Raw genomic sequence first — 24,488 nt, 5'->3', positions numbered from 1 at the left:
ATGCCTTACTGTGTATAGGCCTTTTTGCTTACAGGTGACCCTAATCCTCCAATATCATTCTTTCCTATTTCACTCTATTCCTAATGGTTTGGACTTGGATAAGATTGGGGTGTCATGCTAGTGGGGCTGATAGGGATTCGAGGGAAAGGTGTCTATGATGATGCAAGCACAGAAAATGCCACAGAGAGTTTCTCATGAGTTATGGGAGAGCGGTTACGAGCACCGAATTCAAACTCTGGTGTTTCTGATCAGCAGAGTGTGGGTTTGAGTCCCCAGCCATGACACTTTTGTCCTTAAGCAAGACACCATTGCTTTGTCATTCGAATGGGACGTAAAGCCGTTGGTCCCATGTGTTGGTCCCATCAAAAAGAAATGGTGGTTTGCCCCGGTGTTCCTGGTTGTGGCTGCTTCATGCACCGTAGCACATTGTAAACCCTTATAAGTGCTACTTAATTGGGTCTCAGAATCCATCACTGCAATAACCTATCTTTCTAAAAGTTTGTATACACTCGGCGCCTTGAGTACCTTGCTTGGTAGATACGTGCGCTATATAAGACTTTGATTATATTGTATCACCATTCTGCCTTTCTTTGCCCGAACCTGTGTTTAATGATAATTTATTTAAATTTTTGCCTAAAACCCCTTAGTCGTTCTGAATCTGTTACACACACTAACTTGCATCATTGCTATTTAATGTGTGAACATATTAAAGACAGTGTTTGTTTCTACACTATATTTTAATAAATTTAAGCTCTTGAGTATGAAAATATACTAGAAAAACCAACCATACTACCTGAATGAACTGCTGCTTTTAAAAGCATAATTCTATATTGACTCAGTGTGTAAAAACTCTGTATTTGTGCAACACAGACTGGCAAAAATGTTAACTTGCAAACTGAAAGTTGATTTCAAGTTCAATATCCAGGATACAATACACCCACATAGACAGACAACAATGGCAAATGTAGCTATGTGTTTTAAATGTAGGCCTACGTGTACAAGTTGGATATTTAGTACATGGTTCGATTGTTTCTTTTTATGCTGCACCTAGCTATTGGTTGTTTTTTTGTGTGCTGTACCTAGCTGTACCAGTCAGCCAGCCTAATGTACTCATTTTGTGACTCTAGAAGGAAATCAAAGTTAGAAGTGAAATTGAAGTTGAAGTTCTAAAGTTTATAACTTTGACTTCAACATTACACCAGACTTGCACATATTGCACAGTCAAATTAAAAGAATGAACCTTAAGAGTGTTTCAATGATTCTGGATTAGTCAGTTAAAACAATAAAAACCCTGGAGTGTCCTGACATGTAACTCATATGCCTAATTGCAATGTTAATGACTTACAATTAGGGTGAAGTTTGTTGTCGTTGACACTTAGATTCATTTTAGAATAAAAATGTCATGATTATGAAACCAGATCTGGACATGTGAATAAGCTAAAATGATAACAGCATGGAATGTTCTCAACTCCTAATTGTAACAATGTATCAAATCGGAACTTGTCTCAAATGTTGCCCCTTGACATCCATAACTTATAATTGCAATGGATGTAGTGGCATGAAACTTGTATTAATTCTTGCCACTGATGACAGGCATAAAAGAATATTACTCTGACACTGGCTCTGGCATGTCTGGATTATTGAACTAAATCAAAAATTACAAATTGTATACATGTACAGTACATCTAAAATGATCTTTCCTCCAAAAGATAGGGGGAGTAGTTCATGAATTAGCAAATATTTTCTGGCTGAGTACTATTGAGTAAATTGTGTGACTCTACCAATACACAGACAGGGTGTATACAACGTGTTGGGTGTGTGTATGAATCTGATCATTTGTTCCATTGACATTGGTTCCTGGCAGCTGATTGGCTGCACTCATTGAGTGATAACTATGATTTCAATACGTGACCAAACTCATCCAAACATGTCTTAAATCTACATCCAAGATTTTCCTGTAATTGGTGGGATCGAGCGGGCTACATGGGAAATCCAAGGCTGATCAAAATTTGCACAAACTTGTGCACGACATGGTCAACACTTATTGGACAATTTTAATAGGGGACTAATTGGTTTGTTTTTGCATGCAATTTATCTATCATTGTTAATGTTACAGTTCGCAAGTCTCACAAGTTTTCAAACCTTTTTGGGACCATTTGTTCCTAGTTGTTCCTACACATGTTGTTTTAGTACAAGGAGGAAACAAACTTGTGAAATTTAACGGGTCCCATTGTTTGAACCTTTGCAAGAATTGTATAGTTTATAAACAATATGACATCGTTTTTATGCAATAACATTTTTTGAATTGATTTTTTTCTCAGCTATGCGATGTAAACAGTACATTTGAAACTAAATTATTCATTTTTTTTCAAGACAAATTGTGTAATCCATGATTGCACAATTGCTTTTATTTAGCACTTTAAAATGAAATGTTGTGGGTACAAAGTGATACAAGACTGCAGGGTTTTATAAATACACACAGGCATCGTTTAGTACTACTTTGAATGCTATCCTAATGTGGCTACAGGTTGACACCAATACTCTACTTTGCTGCTTTGCTGATTTTGGTTTTTTGAGCCCGATACACCTTGCAGCGTATGCAGTGTATACAGTGTATTCCAAAGGAATGGATTTTTATATGAAAACAAATTGGTTATTCCTCAAAAATATCTTGACAAAATCATTACTGATTGCCTTTGACTTGTCTTAATCAACTTACTTGAGTTATGACAGAAGAAGATGGCTTGAAACACAGCATCCAATCTGTTAGATGAGTAGGATATTCAAGCAATGATCTGTTGGACTATTACACAGTGACACTCCCTACCTGGTACTGGTATAAGTGACTGTGAACATTGCAAAATGTGGAAATACCAAACTCTATATTTAAGTCTTTGTGTTGTGTTAATGTGGTGTAGTATGCATGGATAACTTTGAGCATGGAGGTAGCTACCTCCATGCTTTGAGTCAGCTTTTCAGATTCAAACTAGGCAGGGTATTCTTATGATAAATATCAATATTGTACTGCTGTGTTCAGGTCACTAAGGTCTTACATGTATTTACACTGGCTGGTTCTATGCTTATGAAATGAGTGGGTGTATGGGGCTTGGGTTTGTTACTGTATGATCACCTCATTGGCTGTACATTGCGCATTGTGTGTAGGTTCTGTCCCAACTTAAGAATCATCCCAACTATACTTGGGACTGGTCCAACTTGTGTTATGCCGGGTGCATTGTGAACAGTTTCTTACAATAATCAGGCAAACCCAGTTATACTCAAGTTGGGACTAGTCCCAACTATAGTTGGGTTGATTCTAGAGTTGGGACGGGACCAATGTACTTTGTTTTTACTACCAGTACTACTATAGTGTGAGCCTGGAGCATCAACTCAATGTTGGCTTGTAACTTATGCAAAACTAATTTCACAAAAGTGCATATATGTTTGTCTAGACAAAATTAATGGACAAACAAGGAAGGTGTTTGGGACACAACAAGTTTGAATCATAACAAATATTTATTATATCAGTGCGGTACCCGCTGCCAAAGCATAGGATTCAAACTGCCTCTAGCCACCGGGCAATCTCAATAGTCTAGTTGGTAAGACAATGCTCTAGAATTGCAAGGGTCGCAGGTTCGAACCCCACCCGAGTAGTATGTCATCTAATATTTGTTCACAGAACTCACAGGCAGTACTGAGTATACAGTGCTAACAACCATCGGTGTAAGGGTAAAAAAAACAAAATTAATTATCTTCATCCCTGATGCAAATTATGAGTTTGAATCATATTGAAAGGCGATTGAGATGGGCTAGTATGTTTTCCTTATTCTAGAGTAGATCTGAACTACTAGGCCAATGACCTCACCCAGTGACAAGGAGCAAGTTTGAATCATATTGAAATACTGAGGCAGTTGAGATGGTAGTCCACCTTCCTCATTCTAGAGTAGATCTTAACTGCTAGGCCAATGAGCTCTCATAGTGACAAGGAGCAAGTTTGAATCATATTGAAATACTGAGACTGTTAAAATGGTAGTCTACCTTCCTCATTCTAGAGTAGATCTTAACTGCAAGGCCAATGAGCTCACCAAGTGACAAGGACCAAGTTTGAATCATATTGAAATACTGAGGCGGTTGAGATGGTAGTCCACCTTCCTCATTCTAGAGTAGATCTTAACTGCTAGGCCAATGAGCTCACCCAGTGACAAGGAGCAAGTTTTAATCATATTGAAATACTGAGGTACTTGAGATGGTAGTCCACCTTCCTCATTCTCGAGTAGATCTTAACTGCTAGGCCAATGAGCTCACCCAGTGACAAGGAGCAAGTTTTAATCATATTGAAATACTGAGGTACTTGAGATGGTAGTCCACCTTCCTCATTCTCGAGTAGATCTTAACTGCTAGGCCAATGAGCTCACCCAGTGACAAGGAGCAAGTTTGAATCATATTGAAATACTGAGGTACTTGAGATGGTAGTCCACCTTTCTCATTCTCGAGTAGATCTTAACTGCTAGGCCAATGAGCTCACCCAGTGACAAGGAGCAAGTTTGAATCATATTGAAAACACTGAGGCTGTTGAGATGGTAGTCCACCTGCCTCGTTCTAGAGTAGATCTTAACTGCTAGGCCAATGAGCTCACCCAGTGACAAGGAGCAAGTTTGAATCATATTGAAATACTGAGGCAGTTGGGATGGTAGTCTACCTTCCTCATTCTAGAGTAGATCTTAACTGCTAGGTCAATGAGCTCACCCAGTGACAAGGAGCAAGTTTGAATCATATTGAAATACTGAGACTGTTAAAATGGTAGTCTACCTTCCTCATTCTAGAGTAGATCTTAACTGCTAGGCCAATGAGCTCACCCAGTGGCAAGGAGCAAGTTTGAATCATATTGCAATACTGAGGCAGTTGAGATGGTAGTCCACCTTCCTCATTCTAGAGTAGATCTTAACTGCTAGGCCAATGAGCTCACCCAGTGCAAGGAGCAAGTTTGAATCATATTGCAATACTGAGGCAGTTGAGATGGTGGTCTACCTTCCTCATTCTAGAGTAGATCAAAACTGCTAGGCCAATGAGCTCGCCCTGTATGACAAGGAGCAAGTTTGAATCATATTGAAATACTGAGGCAGTTGAGATGGTAGTCCACCTTCCTCATCCTAGAGTAGATCTTAACTGCTAGGCCATGCAATGAGCTCACCCAGTGACAAGGAGCAAGTTTTAATCATATTGAAATACTGGGGCAGTTGAGATGGTTGTCCACCTTTCTCAATCTAGAGTAGATCTTAACTACTACTTGTACATCTAGTCAAGGAGCGATTAAACAAAACAGTGATTTGTATTACAACATTTATTTCAATTTTTACTCTCTGTTAGTTATAACTTGGAATGATAGCATATAAATTAAGAATTACTTAAAATATGGTAAAGCAAAAACGGGAAAATAACTAATGACTGATTCGTGTTACTTTAACCAAAGATTGTGTGCCATGTACAAATTCAGAAGAAGAAAAGAAAATTGTAAGAAAAATATATACAAACTAAATAAGAGTACACAAAATGCAGCATAGTCCAAAAAGGTATTTAGGGCACTGTATACGTTTGGTAATTACTCAAAATATAGCATAAAACCTTACTTGGTAGTAAGCAACGGAGAGCTGTTAGAAAAGACTCCCTCTGGAGTAATGTAGTTTTTGAGAGTAACTTGTCATAAAAATAATAAAAGACTTCTGGCCAGAAGCCTTTTATTCCTATCTGAAAGCACACTATTTTGTACAGCAAGGGTGTTTTTCTTTCTTCATGTTCTTGCAACTTCAATGACCAATTGAGTACAAATTTTCCAGGCTTGTTATTTTATGCATATGTTGGGATACACCAAGTGAGAAGACTGATCTTTGACAATTACCAACAGTGCTAGTGTCTTTAAAGCCAGTGGACACTTCCGGTAAACAGTATTGTCCAAGTCCCAAACTTTGTGTATCACAACTTATATAAAATAACAAACCTGTGAAAATTTAGGCTCAATCGGTCATCGGAGTCGGGAGAAAATAATGGGGAAACCCACTCTTGTTTCCGCACAGTTCGCCGTGTTATTACATGTGTTCAAAATAAATCCGTAATTCTCGCTATCGAGAATTTATATTGTTTTAATGTTTTCTCAAAAAGTAAAGCATTTCAAGGAATAATATTTCAAGAGAAGTTTTTCACCATTACCTTCTGTAAACCCTGTAAATTATTTGTAAATCTGTGAACCTTTTTTTTTTATCTGTACAGAAAGTGTCCAATGGCTTTAAGTCACAGAAATATCACAACAAAACCTCAAAGGATTCAAATTTGATTTTACTTTTATACTTACACGTATAAACTATATTTACTTATAAACCACAATGGGAACTGACTAATATTTATAAAGGATACAATGTTTATGTGACCTAGAGATGTGAGATCTTACAATGATCAGACTGTTGTAGTTGATTTGCTTTTGTCAGGGTTCCATGTTGGTTATGATATTCCACAAAACGACAAATTGGTTCAGAAAATTAGTCATGCAGGTGATTCAGAGGAAAAATTGTAGAAATAATAATAATAATAATAATAACTAGACTCAAGTTTTTGTCATAACAAAAACAAGGTGTTCGGCTTCTGGGAGTACAAAAATACACCCTGGTGGACAATTATCAAAGGAAAAACCCATGAAAATAGGCCTTTTCAAAGCATTTTACATGCACTTCCGGTTTAGAAAGGTCAAAAGGTCAAGAGAAGGTCACCAACATATCCATTTTTGTGAAGTACGTAAACCCCTTTCATATGATGTATAGATTGTCAAAATAGCTTTTGTAGTTGAGGACATAGGAACTTATGAATGATGACGACTGGAGAAGAGACTAACTAAACGAAAGGGAAATGTTTATTGAAAACGCCTTGAAAACAGACTTTAAACGAAGCTGATATAATATTTTTAAAAAGAAATAAAAAAACCAAAAAAAAAAAAAAAAAAACCAAACAGACAGCAACATCAACAACTGGTTTAGCGGGTTTCCCATCCAAGTACTGACCGGGCCCGATGTTGCTTAACTTCACTGATCGGACGAGAACTGGTGTGATCAACGCAGTACGGTAGTAGTCAAAACAAAAAATGTATTTTTGACGAAAATACACAAAAAATCTGATTTGAACCAGAAGACAAGGTAAAAATGGGGTCATGTCTGCGAGGCCTTTACGGAGTTTTTAACGACCTTTCCGATTATGTATCGATTGTAAGAATCCATCACGTGGATCAAAAATAATGATTTTTTGAAATAATAAACTTTGAATTTTTATAACTCAAGAATGGATGCCGTCATCATGACCTAACTAACACATTATTCCACTCCTAATGCATATCTAACTATGTGCGAAGTTTCAAGTTCATACGAGTTTGGGAAGTGTGCTTTTGTTCGAGGACAAGGGACGAAGAGAAGAAGAAGATGAAAATCTGGATTGTTTTATTTATTTGTTTGTACTAAAGTTTTCTTTAATCCGGCAGTTTATTTTAGCAAGACCACTCCTAATTGCTTGGGCCCTATACTTTAACCATTCTGTTTTCTTTGAATGTTTTGTATTGTAACATCCATGTCTGTGGATGGAGGTAGAAATAGATTAGTTTACGTAACGTCCTTTCCTACTAGAGAAAGTTTAAAAGGGCTTATGTTATTCCAGAGATTTTTTTCTTCAAACTGTTTAACTCAGAATAACTTGGATAGTTGTTTTAACAAATAATCAAAACAATTGATGATTATGCTAAGTTCAAGAAGTAATAGATATTGTAATACTGACGTGAATTCCGTGGGCCCAAAACGCCCTTCACCCGGGGGAGTGGTCGATCGATGTAACGTCTCTATTCTTCTCGGTGTTTAACCAAAACATGACCAATGTTCGTCATTTTGTACTGTTGTTTTCTCACATAATTAAAAGTCCCATGAATCACTGAAGTAGGTGGCCATCTCAGCGAAACTTCGTCTTCAATTCCACATTGACCACTAAGCCATCAGAAGGGTAACATTTGAACAATTTGACGCCGAAGATTGAGAGGAAAACGTTTTCGCAGCGTTCTGCATAAATAGAGCTATACAGCTCTAAATAATAGAGCTGTATAGCTCTATGCATATCACGCTATGGCACAGAGTACAATAAACTTGGCAGCATGCCACCAAATAAATGATGCCTAATAGTAATACACTACACGTGTACGACACACATGTTACGCACAACCAATGGGGAAATTTCGTAGTTCTTTATACATGAAATTATGAATTTTCAAACTCGATTTTGAACCAGAAGACGAGATCAAAATGGGATCATGTCTGCGAGGCATTTACAGAGTTTTTAACGAACTTTCCGATGATGTGTCGATTGTAACAACCTATCATGTAGATCAAAAGTTATGATTTTTTGAAATAATAAACTTTGAAAATTCATAACTCAAGAATTGATGACGTCATCGTGACGTAACTCAAACGGTTTCTTCTCCTTATACATATCTATGTGTGAAGTTTCAACTTTATATGTGCTTGGGAAGTGTGATTTTTTAGCGGACAATCGCTGCTAATAAGCAGAATGGATGATCACTGGAGCGTGTTCTGCTGCACCGCTAATACACTACACGTTGTGTGTATGCCTACGTGCAATGTTTATGCACATACCAATGGGGATTTACGTTGTTCTTTAGACGTGAATTTTGAAATTTTCAACCTCTCTTTTGAGCCGGAAGACAACATCAAAATGGGGTCATGTCTGTGAGGCGTTTAAGGAGTTTTCAATGACGATTCCGATGATGTTTCGATTGTAAGAATCCCTCATGTAGATCAAAAGTTATGATTTTTTGAATTAATAAACTTTGAATATTCATAACTCAAGCATTGATGACGTCATCATGACGTAACTCACACGGTTTCTTCTCCTAAAAAATCGCTAACTATGTGTGAAGTTTCAAGTTCATACGAATTTGGAAAAGGCACTTTTGTTAGCGGACAAGGGACGCTGAGAAGAAGAAGAAGAATTAAAAAAAAACGAACAAAAATAAGAGGTGTTCGGGTTCAATACCCGAACACCTAAAAAAAAAAAAAAAAAAACGAACAAAAACAAGAGGTCTTCGGACTCAAGTCCGAACACCTAATAACCGTATTTATAACGTGCCTTTTGCCAAAGGATACAAAGCGCCAGGTATTATTACTGCAAGGAGTGGGGCGAATTTTGAGATATAAGACCTAATCTCAAGCACCATGTAATGGTTTACAAGGTGCTGTGGCGCAATATGCTGCCAATCCAGCCAGGAACACCGGGGCGAACCCCTTCTCTTTTCGATAAGTGCACTGGGTTCTTTTACATGCATCTATACAACACACGGGACCAACAGCTTTACGTCCCATCCGAAGGACGAAGCAATGGTAATGTGTCTTGCTTAAGGACACAAGTGTCATGGCTGGGGATTCGAACCCACACTCTGCTGATCAGAAACACCAGAGTTTGAATTCGGAGCTGTTAACCGCTCGGCCCTGACACTTGTAAACCCAAGCAATAAATTCGATAGGACATTTACCATGTTATTTTTGCTATTTATATTTTCTTGGCTGATGTTGGTGAAATGATATTTTAGTCAAGAAATTAATTTATGTGTTGCCGAAATATTTATCTCAGCTTGAAAGTTATTGTGGTCCAGCATAATGTTTGTTTACGTCTTCACACATGCTGATAGATTTGAACTGACTTGTATGTAGCCACAACCAGATCACCAGCTGGTGTAAATGTGAGACCAAAGGGATCATCACAATGCTTGATGATACATCCAATGTACTTGCCATCAGGACTGTAATGATGGATATCACCTGATGATGAGTATTGTCCTCTCCGTACAGTAACATAGATGCTACCATCCTTGTCACAACACACACCCTGAGGCCACCCAGGCTGATTGATATCTACTGAGAATACCATTTCACCATTGTAGGTTACTGATACCAACTTCCTGCCATCGTTGGAGTTGGTGTAGATGAGTCTCTGTTTGTAGGTAGTCAAGTATTCATCAATCCCTGGAGCAGGCAGTGTTCTGATGAGGGATCCATCTGGTTTGTGTAGAGAGATCTCTGCCTTGGTACGATAACCCACTGCTATCAGATTGTTGTCACCCACTGCAATACATGATGGTCTACTGCCTGGATTGAACTGATGGAGGAGCCGATCATTCCTGTTGAAGATCTTGACTTCTGTATAATCTAGAACAATGAGCTCATCATTCTTATTCACAGCCACTCTGCTTGGTGTGGTAAGACCTTGGATTGTAAGCTCTTGTGGATTCCTCTCTACTGGTATTTTAATCAAGCTACCATTGTATAGTTGTATTGCAACCAGATCACTATTAGAGTATGCAGCAACAACTAGTGCACAAAGACGATCCACTTGTTGTTTTGTGTTCTTGTATTCATCAATTTCTGTTTTTAATGTCCATTTATCTTGTTTGAACTGTTTCATGGATTGAAATGTTGGCTTTCTAGCCTGCGCAGAAGTTGCTGATTCTACTTGTTGTTCATCTTTGAGCACCAGTTTCCCTAGTGAGTTCTGGCCTTCTTTAAAGTCCATATAAGTCAACCCATCTGGTACTTTTGTTGATTTCTTCTCTCTGTATTTTTTGAGGTCTTGTATAAGTTGTTCTAAGGAATGTACAATCTTGATCTGTTGATCCATGAGTTGATTTACCTCATCCTTCTTGTGCTCTGCTTTGTTCATCTCTTTGCTGTTTGTAGCTCTTGCAGTTTGCATTGTCTTGACTCTGTCTTTATAAATCTGTTCTGCCTCTTGCATCAGTTTCTGCTTCTCCTCTTTGATCCTGGCAGCCACCTTTGCAATCTCCTCATCAGCCTTCTTGCTGATTTTCTCTTTTGTTGCAGCAAACATAGAGTCTAGTGTCTTACGGGACGTGTCTATTTCTTGAATGGCAATGTTGTAGGTTTTGATACTCTGTCTTACTTCTGCTAGAAGTTCTGTGGCATGTTGTTTACTTTTGTCTGAAGCTTCATTCAGTTCTATTACAGAGTGCATTCTGTGGTCTTTAGCAATGCAAGTTGTACATATCAGTTTCTTGCATGTTTCACAATACATGATAAGATCCTTGCCAGTATGCTTGCTACACTTGGAAACAAACTCCTGACTGGGTACTTGTTTTCCTTGCTGCTGTTTCAGTCGGGTTTCCTTTGTTTCAATTGCTTCTATCAATGAAATGGTTTTAAAGTCTGTTTTCAGACCATCAATGCCGTTTTCTTTTAAAAGAGTTTTTTTTCTACACTCTGGACATGAAAGCCTTGTAGCACTTGGACTATTCTGTCTGAGTTGTTGAAGGCATTCAAGACAAAATGAATGAGAACACTCCAGTAGTTTGGGTTGCTTGAAGCGTCCTCTGCAAATTGAACATTCAAGATGATCCTGACTTATCTCTGCTAGCACTGACTGAGCTGTTATATTTGTTGCCATTTTGTTGGAAGTTGCTGCAATGATGATCTGTGAAGTAAAAGAAGAAATTGACTCAATTAGATGAGATCCGTCTACATACTCCAGTAGTTTCCTCATCAATGCAAGACCTGATTCTTGAGCTTGTAAACAATCCCTTGCATAAAGTTTAAAGGACTTTTAGATTAAATGATTTCATTACATATTTTGATTTTTGTTCTATGTTTTATGATAACCAATCAAGTAGGTAATTTACACTGTCACCCTAAATTGCATGTGGATACAGTTACAGACATGAAGTATAAGACTTGATGCCTCTTCTGCAGGTTGCAATACTTGAGCAGGTATGTAAAGTTGGAGATGTGTGAGGGAAACCCCAATCAGGGAAAACCCATACAATGAGGTAGGGACTGAAAACCCAATCCACTTACAAGGCTTTGGGCAATGTATCAAACCAGGGCCCACAGTAGAGGGTGAAAGACAGGAGGAAACCAGAATGCCTGATCGCCCGCAGGTGTTTTAACTAGCCCGCATGTATTAAAAAAACATAAAAAAACCCAAAAAACAACAACAACACAGAACACAGACGTGAAGTCCTTAGAATAGGGTTTTTGGATGATTTGATCTCTTAATTTATGCCGTAAATTGTCCTTTTTTCATCAAAAACCATTTTGATGACTTTGTGTAGGGGATCGGTTGTTTTGAACATACTTTGAACTCTGTTTGCAACAAAATCTTTGTGAATCAACAATCGGTCATTGAGAAATACCTTAATTAATTTTGGCTTGCAGTGTCCTCTGCGGCAAAAGTTGTCCATGTTATTAGAATTCCTTCAAGGCTGTGTACTGTGCACAATCTGCAGGTGTAGTGCACAATGTACGGCAATTCTTTGCATTGAAATCTAGTCAAGAAGATCATGAATATGGATTTGTCAACAGCCATCAACGGCCAATCACAGCGTGCGGAATGTTGGTTACAATTGACTTTGGTCGGCTGTGTGTGTATGTGCTAAGTATGTGCATGGACCAGGGGGCGACCGTGTGTTGATACTCTGCACCATGTGATTTGTGCATCGGGTTTAAGTCAATGTTGTAGTCGAGTCATCTGTGTCGAGTTACGTCACGAGTCACTTGGGTTGAGTCTGAGTCCCGAGTCACTTGGTCCAAGTCCGAGTCTTGAGTCACTTGGTTCGAGTCCGAGTCCTGAGTCACTTGGTTTGATTTCGAGTCACGAGTCACTTGATTTGAGTCCGAGTCACGAGTCACTTGGGTTGAGTCTGAGTCCCGAGTCACTTGGTCCAAGTCCGAGTCCCGAGTCACTTGGTCCGAGTCCTGAGTCACATGGTTTGAGTCCGAGTCACGAGTCACTTGATTTGAGTCCGAGTCATGAGTCACTTGGTCCTGGTCCAAGTCTGAGTCCGAGTCTTGAGTCACCTGGTTCGAGTCTGAGTCACGAGTCACTTGGTTCTAGTCCGAGTCACGAGTAACTTGGTTTGAGTCCGAGTCACGAGACACTTGGTCCTGGTCCAAGTCCGAGTCCAAGTCTTGAGTCACCTGGTTCGAGTCCGAGTCACGAGTCACTTGGTTCTAGTCCGAATCATGAGTCACTTGTTTAATAAATCAACAGTTAGAAAACTTCAACCGGTTCACCTATACCGAAACACTTCATTGCAAACCAAATATCGAAAATTAAGAATTGGAAATGACAAATTAAAACATATAATCTAAACAAAGTTCTGTACTTGAAGTTAAAACTTAATTTCTTTTTTTACCAAAACACAACATGTATGTACTCCTTGTCTAATGATTTAAAAAAAAAATATCTTAAAGTCACCTGGAAATAGAATGTTTTTTTCTCTTCAAACATTAGAGTATATGTTAATGAACAATAACATAATTTTTTGAGTAATTGTTTGTAACGATTTATATGTTTAAAAAAAAGATAAAGTTGTTTGGGGGGTGACTCCGCGTACCCCTTTTGTGACGCCAATCGAGGCAGACTTTGCCTCGATCGAACATTGAACACACGTACATGCAAGTACATGCAAGTCCTAGTTGTGAGTTTGTACGTTTTGAAAAAAGGTTTATTTCTTGCATTTTCCCCGGAAATGCGGACCACGTGTATTGCTGCTGGTGTATTGCTACTGGAGGCAGCAAAACAACCAACAATGGGGTCAGTTTGCATAGTGGTCCGGTCCGACATCTTTTCCAGGGCTGTGCTTGCAGCAAACACTTTGAGCCGTCGAGCATCAAATATCGCGCCTCGATTGACGTCACGAACAGCGTCCGTTCGGGTCGGGCCTACTTTTAAATTTGTTAATGAAATGGAAACTAAGTTTTAGAACCTAGTTAACTGTTCATTCATATTCTACTCATCAAAACACATATTTTAGTGACAAAGGCTTTATTTTGACAAAATACCACTTCCAGGTGACTTTAGAAAGATAATACTGATTTATACATTTCAGAAAGATAGGTATCCTACAAAGTTTTATATTTTAGAGAAAGTAAACCTTTCTGAAATAAAAATTAAAAGCTGCCAAATTATAAAAAATCATGTTCTTAATACACTTCAGGGAAACCGAGTGGAGGCTCCAAATCTAGATCAATGAGAAAGCATCGAACCAATGAGAAAACACGATAACACCAACAGTTACATGTATTGCAACACCATACGACAGTGTACGCAATTATTTTCCTCCATGTGTATTCCTGGCAAGACGATGCATCATCAGAATTATTTTAATTTAATATTCAAAACTTAAGGTATAATTTTTGAAAAATACGTGACTCGCAAGTCACGAGTCCTCAGGGACAAGTCTGAGTCTTGATAGTCGAGTCCGAGTAGGCCTACGAGTCTTTTGCTGACATGACTCGAGTCAAGTCCGAGTCACCGAAATTGTGACTCGAGACGGACTCGAGTCATACAACACTCGTTTAAATTTACTTTACATGTATGTGTTTTCTGAAATGAACGACAGCAATTCCAGATCACGATCGCGGCCAAATTAAATCTAGCAAATATCTATTCTTCTCAAACTTACTATTTGAAAAGCTCTTGTAAAAGTTTTCTTTGTGATTTTGCCAGCTACATTATATGGTATACCCTCATTATATGTGAAAAGGAACAACTATTTGACTCACCCGGCGGGCTGGGGAGAAAGGTTTTGACTCACCCGACGCTATTTTCACTTGGCAACTGGGCGACTGCTTCTTTTGAACCCTGCTACTCAGTTTCCTTCCAGTGCACTAACTCCCCTCCCCCAGAACAACTGCCTCATGAATGTTTTGTTGGCCCTAAAGAATCCTATTCTAGCCAGAATTCAAAAATTAACTGTCTGTACAAATGCATTATGCATAGTTCCCCCCCCCCCCAACTAAGACATCCTTACTGTTTTAAATATTGTTTGAACACTTTACGCAGCAAGCAATGACCATTCACTGTCATAACAAATTCATAGTTAGCCCCCCCCCCCAACTAAAACATCATTGCTGTTTTGAATATTGATTTAACACTATACTCAGCAAGCAATGAGCATTCACTGTCTGTACACATTCATAGTCAGACCCCCCCCCCCCCCACACCAGCTAAAACATCCTTGCTGTTCTGAATATTGTTTGGATGCTTAACTCGGCAAGAAGTGAACTTTCCCTGTTTGTGGGCATTCATACTTTTTTTGAAGATCTTCTTTTGTACTGTATCCCAAATCTTAAAGCTCATACACATCAAATCTTGCTTAGCACTTGAAAGTCCTCCTAAGAAGAAAAAAGTTACCTGTTAACATTCCATCAAGTTTATACGGTTGCAGTTTGCAGTTTTTGTATGCGGCTAAGGTCGGACTTTTCTCTGTTTAAACAATGCAGAAAGTCCAGGGTATAAAGGTCTCATTCAAGTGCGACACATAAAGACAAGCTCTTTTCATAATTTTGCCTGAGGGGATATTTGAAGCGACGTTTAATTTTTCCTTATATCCAGAGTTCTAGGACTGATGGGTTCAGAATGGTTAATTTGATTGAAAATGGATGGGAACAAGTGTGTTAAAAAATATATAAAAACAATCAATCAAAATGTAAAAAAAGCATTGATGGCAAAGTATGCTGTAATTTTATTTTAACCTTTTTTGTTTGTTTTAATCCTATATAAACATCATGTATGTACAGTTTAATTATTATGTTTGCAATGTACATGTACGACATTGTTTACGTACATTTATAACCACCCTGTCTGGACTTATCATGAGGTTCGTTCCGCTATCGATTCTCCACCAACCTCAAAGCGGGTGAATCTCGAAACACACCCAAAACATTTTGCCCTTTTTACAACCTCAATTTACAGTTCCTTTTTTGAAATTAGATCTGTAATTCAGATCCCATCCACACCGTTTTACTGTTAAAACAATTATGTGTCGGCAATCTGTGATTTGTGTACATAGCAAGCCCAAATATCCGGGACCCGCGTAGCTGTCCACAGTGTACCAGTTAGCTCTGTAGACTTTTTGGAAACACTTATTAACAATATTTGACATCTGCTTAACTTTAATAGTGTATGGAAAATTTGTTTCTTGTAGAACAGCACACAATGCCTCATTTAACTACATTTTGTTTATTTTAGGACAAGCTTTGATTATCTTGTATTACAGTGGTAAGCAAACTTTTTTGAGCTGTCCAACCATGCCCTCTGTTGCTGCTTACCAGGTTGTATCATTAAACCATAGAGTGAGGTGATCCCTGGCTATCCTGCAGTTGCAGGTTCCATGGCATCTGACCAGGGCCCAACTTCATAGAGCTGCTTAACGGTTGATTTTGTGCTTAACGGGGCACCTTTTTCATAATTTCATAGCCTCGCTTAAAGACAGTAGACACTATTTGTATTACTCAAAACAATTATTAGCAGAAAACCTTAGTTTGTAATGAGTAAAACCTTAGTTTGTAATGAGTAAAGGAGAGCTGATGGTAATATCAAAACATTGTGAGAAACGGCTCCCTCTGAAGTAGCGTAGTTTTCGAGAAAGAAGTAATTTTCCACGAATTTGATTTTGAGACCTCCGATTTAGAATTTGAGGTCTTGAAAGCAATCATCTGAAAGCACACAACTTCGTGTGACAAGGGTGTTTTTGGTTTCATTATTATCTTGCAACTTTGACGACCAATTGAGCACAAATTTTCAGAGGCTTGGTATTTTATGCATACATATATGTTAAGACACATCAAGTGTGAAGAATGGTCTTTGACAATTACCAATGGTGTCCAGTGTATTTAAGCAAGGTGTTTTTGCTTAAAGCGGTAAGCAAACAAACACGGTCCATAAAGCCCAAACCTTTTTGCTTCAGCACCCTGTTTAAGCACAGCGCATAGTGCTACATCACTGCAATATGTGTTGTTAGTGTGGTGAGGCAGCGGTTTGTATTTTACATGTGTGTGTATGATAGGTTCAGCAAAGTAAACAAGTGTCTAAAATGTTTCAGAAATGTTGTACAGTGTATCTTCTTCTTGTTCACTCTCAAGTTAGCGTGTAAACCTTTCAAAGGGAACTACAGACAGAGAAGGTGATGATATGTTTGTTAAGGCCACTGTGTATTTATTTCGCCTGTCATTTTGTAAGCACCTTCTTCTTTTTTGCTGACGCAGACCACCCAAAATATTGCGCGTGCAGTTTGTTTACATGCTTAAGCTAGCAACCGCTCGTGAATTAGGTTTACGCTTAAAGGCAGTGGACACTATTATTGGTAATTACTCAAACTTTGATTTCACGAAATCAAGCATCTGAAAGCACACAACTTTGTGTGACAAGTGTTTGTTTTTTTCTCTCATAGTTATCTCGCGACTCCGACGACCAATCGAGCTTAAATTTTGTTAAGGTTTGTTATTTTATGCATATGTTGAGATACACCCAGTGAGAAGACTGGTCAGTGACATTTACAAATAGTGTCCATTGTCTTTTAGCAATTAATTTTGCCAAATAAAGCAAACAAAATTTGCTTACCATTAACCAGCTCTATAAAAATTGGCCAAGGTCTCTAATCAAACAAGGCATTTCATTCTTGTTCTCTACATGTAGCAAATATTGACCAATCACAATTTTGTTTGCAACTTACCCAGTATTTGAGTGAAGAATATAGCATGAAACACAGCAACAATCATTAAAGTTGATGAGGAAATTCAAGCAATGATCTGTTTAATGTTGGCACAACACACTGAATGATGTTCCACTGTATTTCCATAGAGTTACACAGCTCAAAGTTAAACTTTGAAACAACACGCCCCTACTTATTACTGTTTTGTGGAAATTCCAGTTTCTTAGTTTAGCTCTTGTTTGTAGCAGCGTTATGGTTAACATACAGTTCTACTGATACTGCACCTAGCGCATATTTACACACTGAAATGATATGAAACTGAGAGTTCTTAGTGTCTGTGACTCCTACATAGACCTTTTCGCAAATACCATTGTGCAAGCGCAAACTGTCGAATGAGGTGCATGCTGGTCTAGCTAGTGATCAAGTTTGATAGCTAGCTAGACCAGCATGCACCTCATTCCACGTCTATTGCGCGCGTACCGAGCATTTGCGATAAGGTCTATGTACATAACTGGGACTTAGTGACTAATCAATAACAGGTTGTTTAACATTGGACCGCAGCATACTACAATACTTGTCTAGTTTTAGATTCAGACGTCATTTTTGAACAGAACTATTTCTTTTGAAACTTCTTTCCATTTTTACCCATCATGGCAGACTCATTCTCGTGCATATGAAAATAAGAAAGCTATCTGTAAAATTAATTTGTTTTCTGTGTTTTAGTCATTGAAATACAGACTTTCATCATTCTTGTTTGAACTTCTATTTATAACTAATGCACTTCCGTTTGCTGCTTGCTCGAGTAATTTTAGTTAATTAATAGTTGCCACATAAATCAAACATTAATTTGTTTTAAAGGTTTCAAAAACAAATCCCATTCCTGTTTTTTATGTTGTTTGAGATACAGAAATACAAGATTTACTCTGCAGTTGTTATATTTGAAAGCCTTTAGCTTTGCCAACTACTTCATCACAGAGCGTACACATAATTTTTGGTTTTGTAAAACTACTTCTTTTGCATGTACCCGATAAGTTGTGTTTTACCCTTAGTCATTGGCAATGCACAATCGCACTGAAACCAGTGCTGCAACCAGTTTGACAAACTTTGAATCCCTTATTTGAACCCTTCTTCTTTACTCTGATCCTCTTTTATTTCAGGCTTTGCTCCGCATCTTGGATGCCCACAACCATGGTAACCCAAGACCCATAAGATCCTACTCAGTCTCAGACTCCCAGGGTAGATGCTGAAGACTCTGGCAGTGAGGCTCTGAAGACACTACAGGGAGAGTTGAAGATGTACAAGAAACAGGAAGCTCACAATGAGAGGTAAGCGATAGTCAGCATTTACTGTCAATGTTTATTTCATGTGGACATCTCTCGTCACAAACTAACAGATCTTCTTGTTTGTCACAGATGTTTTTTATTCATAGCCAATAAATTTGTGTTTACCAGTTACTTTGACACATCTGGGTGGATGATATCTAGAATTGATTTGATGAGAGAAACTTCTCAAACAAGAAAAAACTGAAAAGGTTATTATGAGGTACACGACTGCATGGCGTAATAAAAACTGTTTTCAGGTGTACTAGATTTCTGTTGTTAGTAGTTGGTAACTGGTAATCACCATGAAACATGTGAGATTTTAGAGAAATATTGGAAATACTTCCCAAAGTCCTGTTAAAGGGAAGGTACACGTTTGGTAATTACTCAAAACAAATGTTAACTTAAAAACTGACTTGGTAACGAGCATTGGAGAGCTGTTGGTAGTTTAAAACATTTGGTGAAACTGCTCCCTCTGAAGTAATGTAGTTTTTGAGAAAGAGGTAGTTTCTCAATAAAATAATAAAAGACTTCTAGCTAGAAGTCTTTTATTCCTATCTGAAAGCAGACAAATTCGTCCAACAAGGTTGTTTTTTTCTGTCATCATTTTCTCGCAACTTCGATGACCAATTGAGCCCAAATTTTCACAGGCTTGTTATTTTATGCTTATTAAACAGTTTTTATTACGCCATGCAGTCGGGTACCTCATAATAACCTTTTCAGTTTTTTCTTGTTTGATACACCAAGTAAGGACACTGGTCTTTGACATTCAACCAAACGTGTAAAATGCCTTTAATAGAAATTGCAAACTTTGAATGTGGAGGACAAAGTGTAATTTAGTGTTGTCCCTTCTATTTGCTCTGAAATGTTTTGACAAGTGCACCGCACTCGGGCTCTGGTGTTACTGATCAGCAGAGTGTTGGTTTGAGTCCCAGTCTTGTGACTTGTGTCATGAAACAAGTCACGTAACTATTGTTGGATCGGATCGGTTTTGGGGATCAAATGTAAAGCCGTATGTGTTTGTGGGGGGGGGGGGGGGCACGGAATATGGAAGCAAACATATAGCACTTACATAATGTTGGGCACAAGTTTGGAGCGTTATCTTTGGATTGTAATGGTAGTATTTCCTTTGTTAATTAGGCCGGCTAGACAGCAGTTTTCGAACAGTATAACCAAGCAAACCTAAATTTAACCATGTCTTTTGTGCCAAGTTTAGATTTTGATCTTACTTCTTGTTTAAAGGATCTGTATTTGTTTTGGTAATGACTCTAAAAGATTAATGGCAATAAAAACTTACAACAAAAAGTACAGCTGCTTTGGACAGTGTAATGCATTTTGAGAAATGTTTCACTTCAAAGTACTGTAGGTTTGGTAAAATATAACACTTTTTATCCCCCCAAAATGTGGATCGAATTGTCTCTGTGATGACTTTATAAATAATATGTGAATAATATTTAAAAGTTTTCCTCAAGTCTATCCTTTCTTCTTGTAACTGTAAATGGTTTCAACTTCCTCAAATTCTACCCAGAGTTGCCGTTACACAAAGGAGTAATTATACAAACTGTAAATCCTGTTGAATGTATGTTCTTGAGATTGGGTTTTCCAGTCAAAATGGCATTTAAAGGCACTGGACACTATTGTTAAATAACTCAAAATGATTGTTAGCTTAAAACATTTCTTGATAAGGAGCATTGGAGAGCTGTTGATAGTATAAACAATTTAAGAAGCTCCCTCTGAAGTAGGCCCTAACATAGTTTTTGAGAAAATAGTAATTTCTCACTAAAATATTTGAAATGAATTTGAGACCTGAGCAGCTGAGTTCTCGAATTCAAGCATCTGAAAGCACACACCTTGTGCGACAAGGGTGCTTTCTTCAATCTCTCACAACTTCCATGACCAATTGAGTTCAAATTTTCACAGGTTTGTTAATTCATACATATGTTGAGATACACCAAGTGAGAAGACTGGTCTTTGACAATTACCAAAGGTGTCCTGAGTGCCTTTAACAATAAAAAACCTGTACGTGTCAGTACAGGGCAATGTATACTTTGCACTAGAGCTACTTGCTGTTATAGTCAAAGATCAGACAAACAACCATTTATAATGATCAAGTGCCAGATTATCAGTTTATTGGAGTATGGCTGCTGATAATGAACTTGGACTTTAAATACAAAAACAGTTTGAAGTACATCTAGGTCTGTTATCAGGTACTGTAACAGTGAGTGATGGTAAATAGCTGTACTTTTTGAAATGCTGACATAATTAGATTTGTGTCTTCATTTTGCAATACTTTTACATATGCGAGCAAATTAAGGTGATTTTTTTTGGGGGGGGGGTGGGGGAGGGACACATAAATTTGAAAAACCTCGAAAAGCGAGCACTGAAAGAGTTAACTAAACAAAATTTTAGAAGTTATAAATTCACTAACAATATGACAATGATTTCAATAAAAACTTCATAGTATGTTTTATTGTAATTACTCGCTAAAGTATATGTCACTCCACTACCATAAACCATGAGTTTTACTAAATAATGAAATAAGAAAAGAAGACCCATGCATTTATAAATTTATATTTACATTTGACATTAAAGATGCTATGTCAGATTTTTGGCAGATTTGACCAAAAGATTTTGATTTAAAATTCAATAGGTATTTTGATGGGGGTCCAGAAAGTTACAGGCTTTCATTTGAGCCATTGCTCGAAAATGTCCGCCAATTATTAGTTGCAGTGAAATAAAGTGCTCAAAATTATTATTTGTCGGGATCCTGACAATATGTCACGTGACCAATTCTTATGTGTTTTTTAAGAAACGTTTAAAACTGTTGTCATGGTTCCTGATATTAAAAGTAAAAGTTAAACATTTTTTCGATGGAGCGGGTTATACTCTTTGAAATACAATTCACTCAAAAAATTCTATTTTTTAATGTTTGGGGGGCCAAAAATCTGACATAGCATTTTTAAACTAAAAACGACTTTGAAAAATCCAGAATAATAAAAACTGCAAAAATAATCACAAAGGCTACATCTGTACATGTAAGACTTAAAGGAACTAGACACTGAGGTTAAATCAAAGACCATGATTCCCACTTTGTGATCCCGATATATGCATGAAATATTAAATCTCGGAAATATGGACTCAATTGGTCATTGAAGTTGCAAAAAAAATAAAAAATAAAAAATAAAAAAACCTTGTTGCACAGATGCATGCTTTCAGATGTATGAAAAAGGCTTCAAACTTTTTAGAGAGACATAACCTTCTCAAAAACTATGTTACATGTTCTTCATAAGAAGTCATTTATCACAATATGTTATGCTATCAACAGCTCTCTGTTGCTTGTTATGAAGAAATTGTGTATGCTAGTATATACTTTGAGTAATTGCTAAACTTGTCCAGTGCCTTTAAGAAACTATACATCAGTTTGACAACAATTAAGAACATCAAGTTTTGCTTTACAAATATGAATTTTTTTATTTTTTTTAAAATTACATTTGGATGGTTTAGCAAGACTATAGGTATGAATTTGTATATGTCAACACTTTGTGTTGTGTAAACATTGCTTCACTGTTTTGCCTGCATGTTGACAATCAGATACGAAAAGCTCATACACCTATATTCTGAACAGATACTGCTTTGATGATCTTAGTTGTAATTTTGCCCAGGATTAAAAACTTTTTTCCTGGTAATGTTTTATGCGAGGCAAAATGTTGTTAATGTGCAGCATAAGGGAATAGCCTTTTTTTTCATGCTTGCTTGGAACTTTCTTTACATGCGTCATGCATGGGGGTCTGACGATAATCAGTTAGATAAAAAAACTACTCAAATGTAAAAAGAACAGACACAAATAATTTTTGGATCCATACTTTGGCCAAGGCCTGACACATAAATCTATGATTGCAAAATAAATTGGAAAGAAAATGGTTATCATATCTTCAGTATCTGTACATAATGCTTGCAAAATTTCTCTATTATTACACACAAATATACTTGTGTATGTCACTCTGTTACCATAAACAAGCAATTTAACTTGATACATAAAGTGAAATTGCTGGTGCATGGTAATGGAGTGAAATAATAAAAGAAAACCAATACATTTCATCACAAATAAACTGTTTTACATGTTTGTAGAAAAAAGCACCTATCTATTTTGTTAATACATACATTGTTTTTGCTCAATAATTATAAACGTAATTTAGGTCACTCAGTTGCATTGTCTGTAACTGACTCATGGTTACAGAGTGATACCTTATTTTATACACAGATCTGCACCTTTCTGCAGTTCAACATGGTTATTTACAATTATGTGTAGTGTACAACTCTGTGTAAATGCATTTTTTATAGAAATTTGTTATCCTTTGAACATTCCTTTCACAAGTAGTGGTTGGGAAAATATATCATTAGGTCATGCAAACAATAGACCAATCAGAGCAAGAGGTTGTTATTTTTAGTGAATTATTTCAATTCTGATGTGAATGTTGCCTGATGGTAGAAGGGTAGGAGATAAGTCACTGAAATGACATTAAAAGGATTGATATTCTAGAGACCAATAATCAATTACTCTTGTGTCACCTAGAGAGGTGAGATCACAGACTCATCAGTTGTAGTTGTACATTAAACAGTTGTATACACATACTAAATGTGTGTGAATACATGTACATTCACATGTTCATGATCTACACATAACTACATGGATGTATATGTGGTAAATTGATGTACAGTGTCCTTCTAGAAGAATCTTATATCTCATACTCCACATTTCAATTTTGTTCTTCTTATTAGTTTGTTTGTTTGAATCAATTACTATCACTATAACAAGCCATCTTGTTTTCTGACTGAATATGTAATGCAGTTTTAGTTAAGTTTCATTACACTTTACACTGGCATCCAAATATACAAATAGATCAATTAAGATACAAATAGTTAAAATCTGTAGTCTGTAGAATCTGTAGTGAGAATGATTTAGAAAAGTAAAACACAATGTTGCCCAATATCATAATTTAACTTTGTTTGCTTTCACCAAGGTACACCCTTCATACCAATTTATTTAAATTTCATGTTTAACATCTTATAATATATCACTTCTTCATGACACATTATTTTGGGGTTTTGAAATAAATGCATTAGTGGATTCTAGGCTGGACATGTAGTCACTCAGTTTCTACCAAACACAACATTTTTTTTTGACACACTAAGATCAGTCAACCCCCTGTTGCCGCAATGCCGCATGTTTGAGTTGGACTAAAACGGCATTTTGATTTGACACACTACATGTACCAAAACCAATTCAGAACCATCAATTGAACTTTGGGGTAAATTTGGTGAAAACCATTACTAGGCCAAACTGCTTGAAATATACAATTTAATTTTTTTTTCTGAAAAGCATCAACAATGTCTTTTTGCTCTCTTGTCAATACATTTTTTTACTTCCCTAGCCAAAAGATAATTTGTATTATTTAGTATTGATCGAAGTACTATTTGAACAATCTGCTCTCATGTTGGCCTGGGCGAATTATTCGAATATCCGGTTAATGGCGAGTAGGTTTTCCTATCCGTAACCGCGAATGCCTTTTTTTTCTTAACCGGATATCCGCATAGGGCTCGAATACCTATTTATTAACCGGATAGTTCTG

At 37.2% G+C, this 24,488-nt stretch overlaps 2 protein-coding genes across 2 annotated transcripts in view; one reads left to right on the top strand and one right to left on the bottom strand.

Moving 5' to 3' along the window:
- Positions 1 to 24,488, top strand: part of LOC139949514 (uncharacterized) — a 266,216-nt gene that overhangs the window by 191,018 nt on the left and 50,710 nt on the right. The window contains exon 9 of the transcript XR_011787552.1: positions 18,697 to 18,864. The gene's annotated coding sequence lies outside the window, so the exon portion shown is untranslated. The remainder of the gene's footprint in view (positions 1 to 18,696; positions 18,865 to 24,488) is intronic.
- LOC139949871 (uncharacterized) lies at positions 9,153 to 17,781 on the bottom strand. Its single transcript, XM_071948431.1, has 2 exons — positions 17,561 to 17,781; positions 9,153 to 11,517 (listed from the first exon to the last, which is right to left on the bottom strand). The coding sequence occupies exons 1-2, from the start codon at positions 17,585 to 17,587 to the stop codon at positions 9,706 to 9,708; spliced, it is 1,839 nt and encodes a 612-aa protein (XP_071804532.1). The 5' UTR covers positions 17,588 to 17,781; the 3' UTR covers positions 9,153 to 9,705.

This window comes from Asterias amurensis, chromosome 17 (assembly GCF_032118995.1).
Source record: "Asterias amurensis chromosome 17, ASM3211899v1".
Classification (NCBI taxonomy): domain Eukaryota; kingdom Metazoa; phylum Echinodermata; class Asteroidea; order Forcipulatida; family Asteriidae; genus Asterias; species Asterias amurensis.
Note: the sequence above shows the minus strand (reverse complement) of the source record. Positions and strands in the feature narration are given on the sequence as shown.

Excerpts from the sequence above, each read along its gene's own strand:
- LOC139949871 (XM_071948431.1), bottom strand. The coding sequence starts at position 17,587 with ATGCTATATTCTTCACTCAAATACTGG. Across the intron at positions 11,518-17,560 it reads ATTCTTCACTCAAATACTGG|ATCATCATTGCAGCAACTTC; the intron begins GTAAGTTGCAAA and ends TTTACTTCACAG.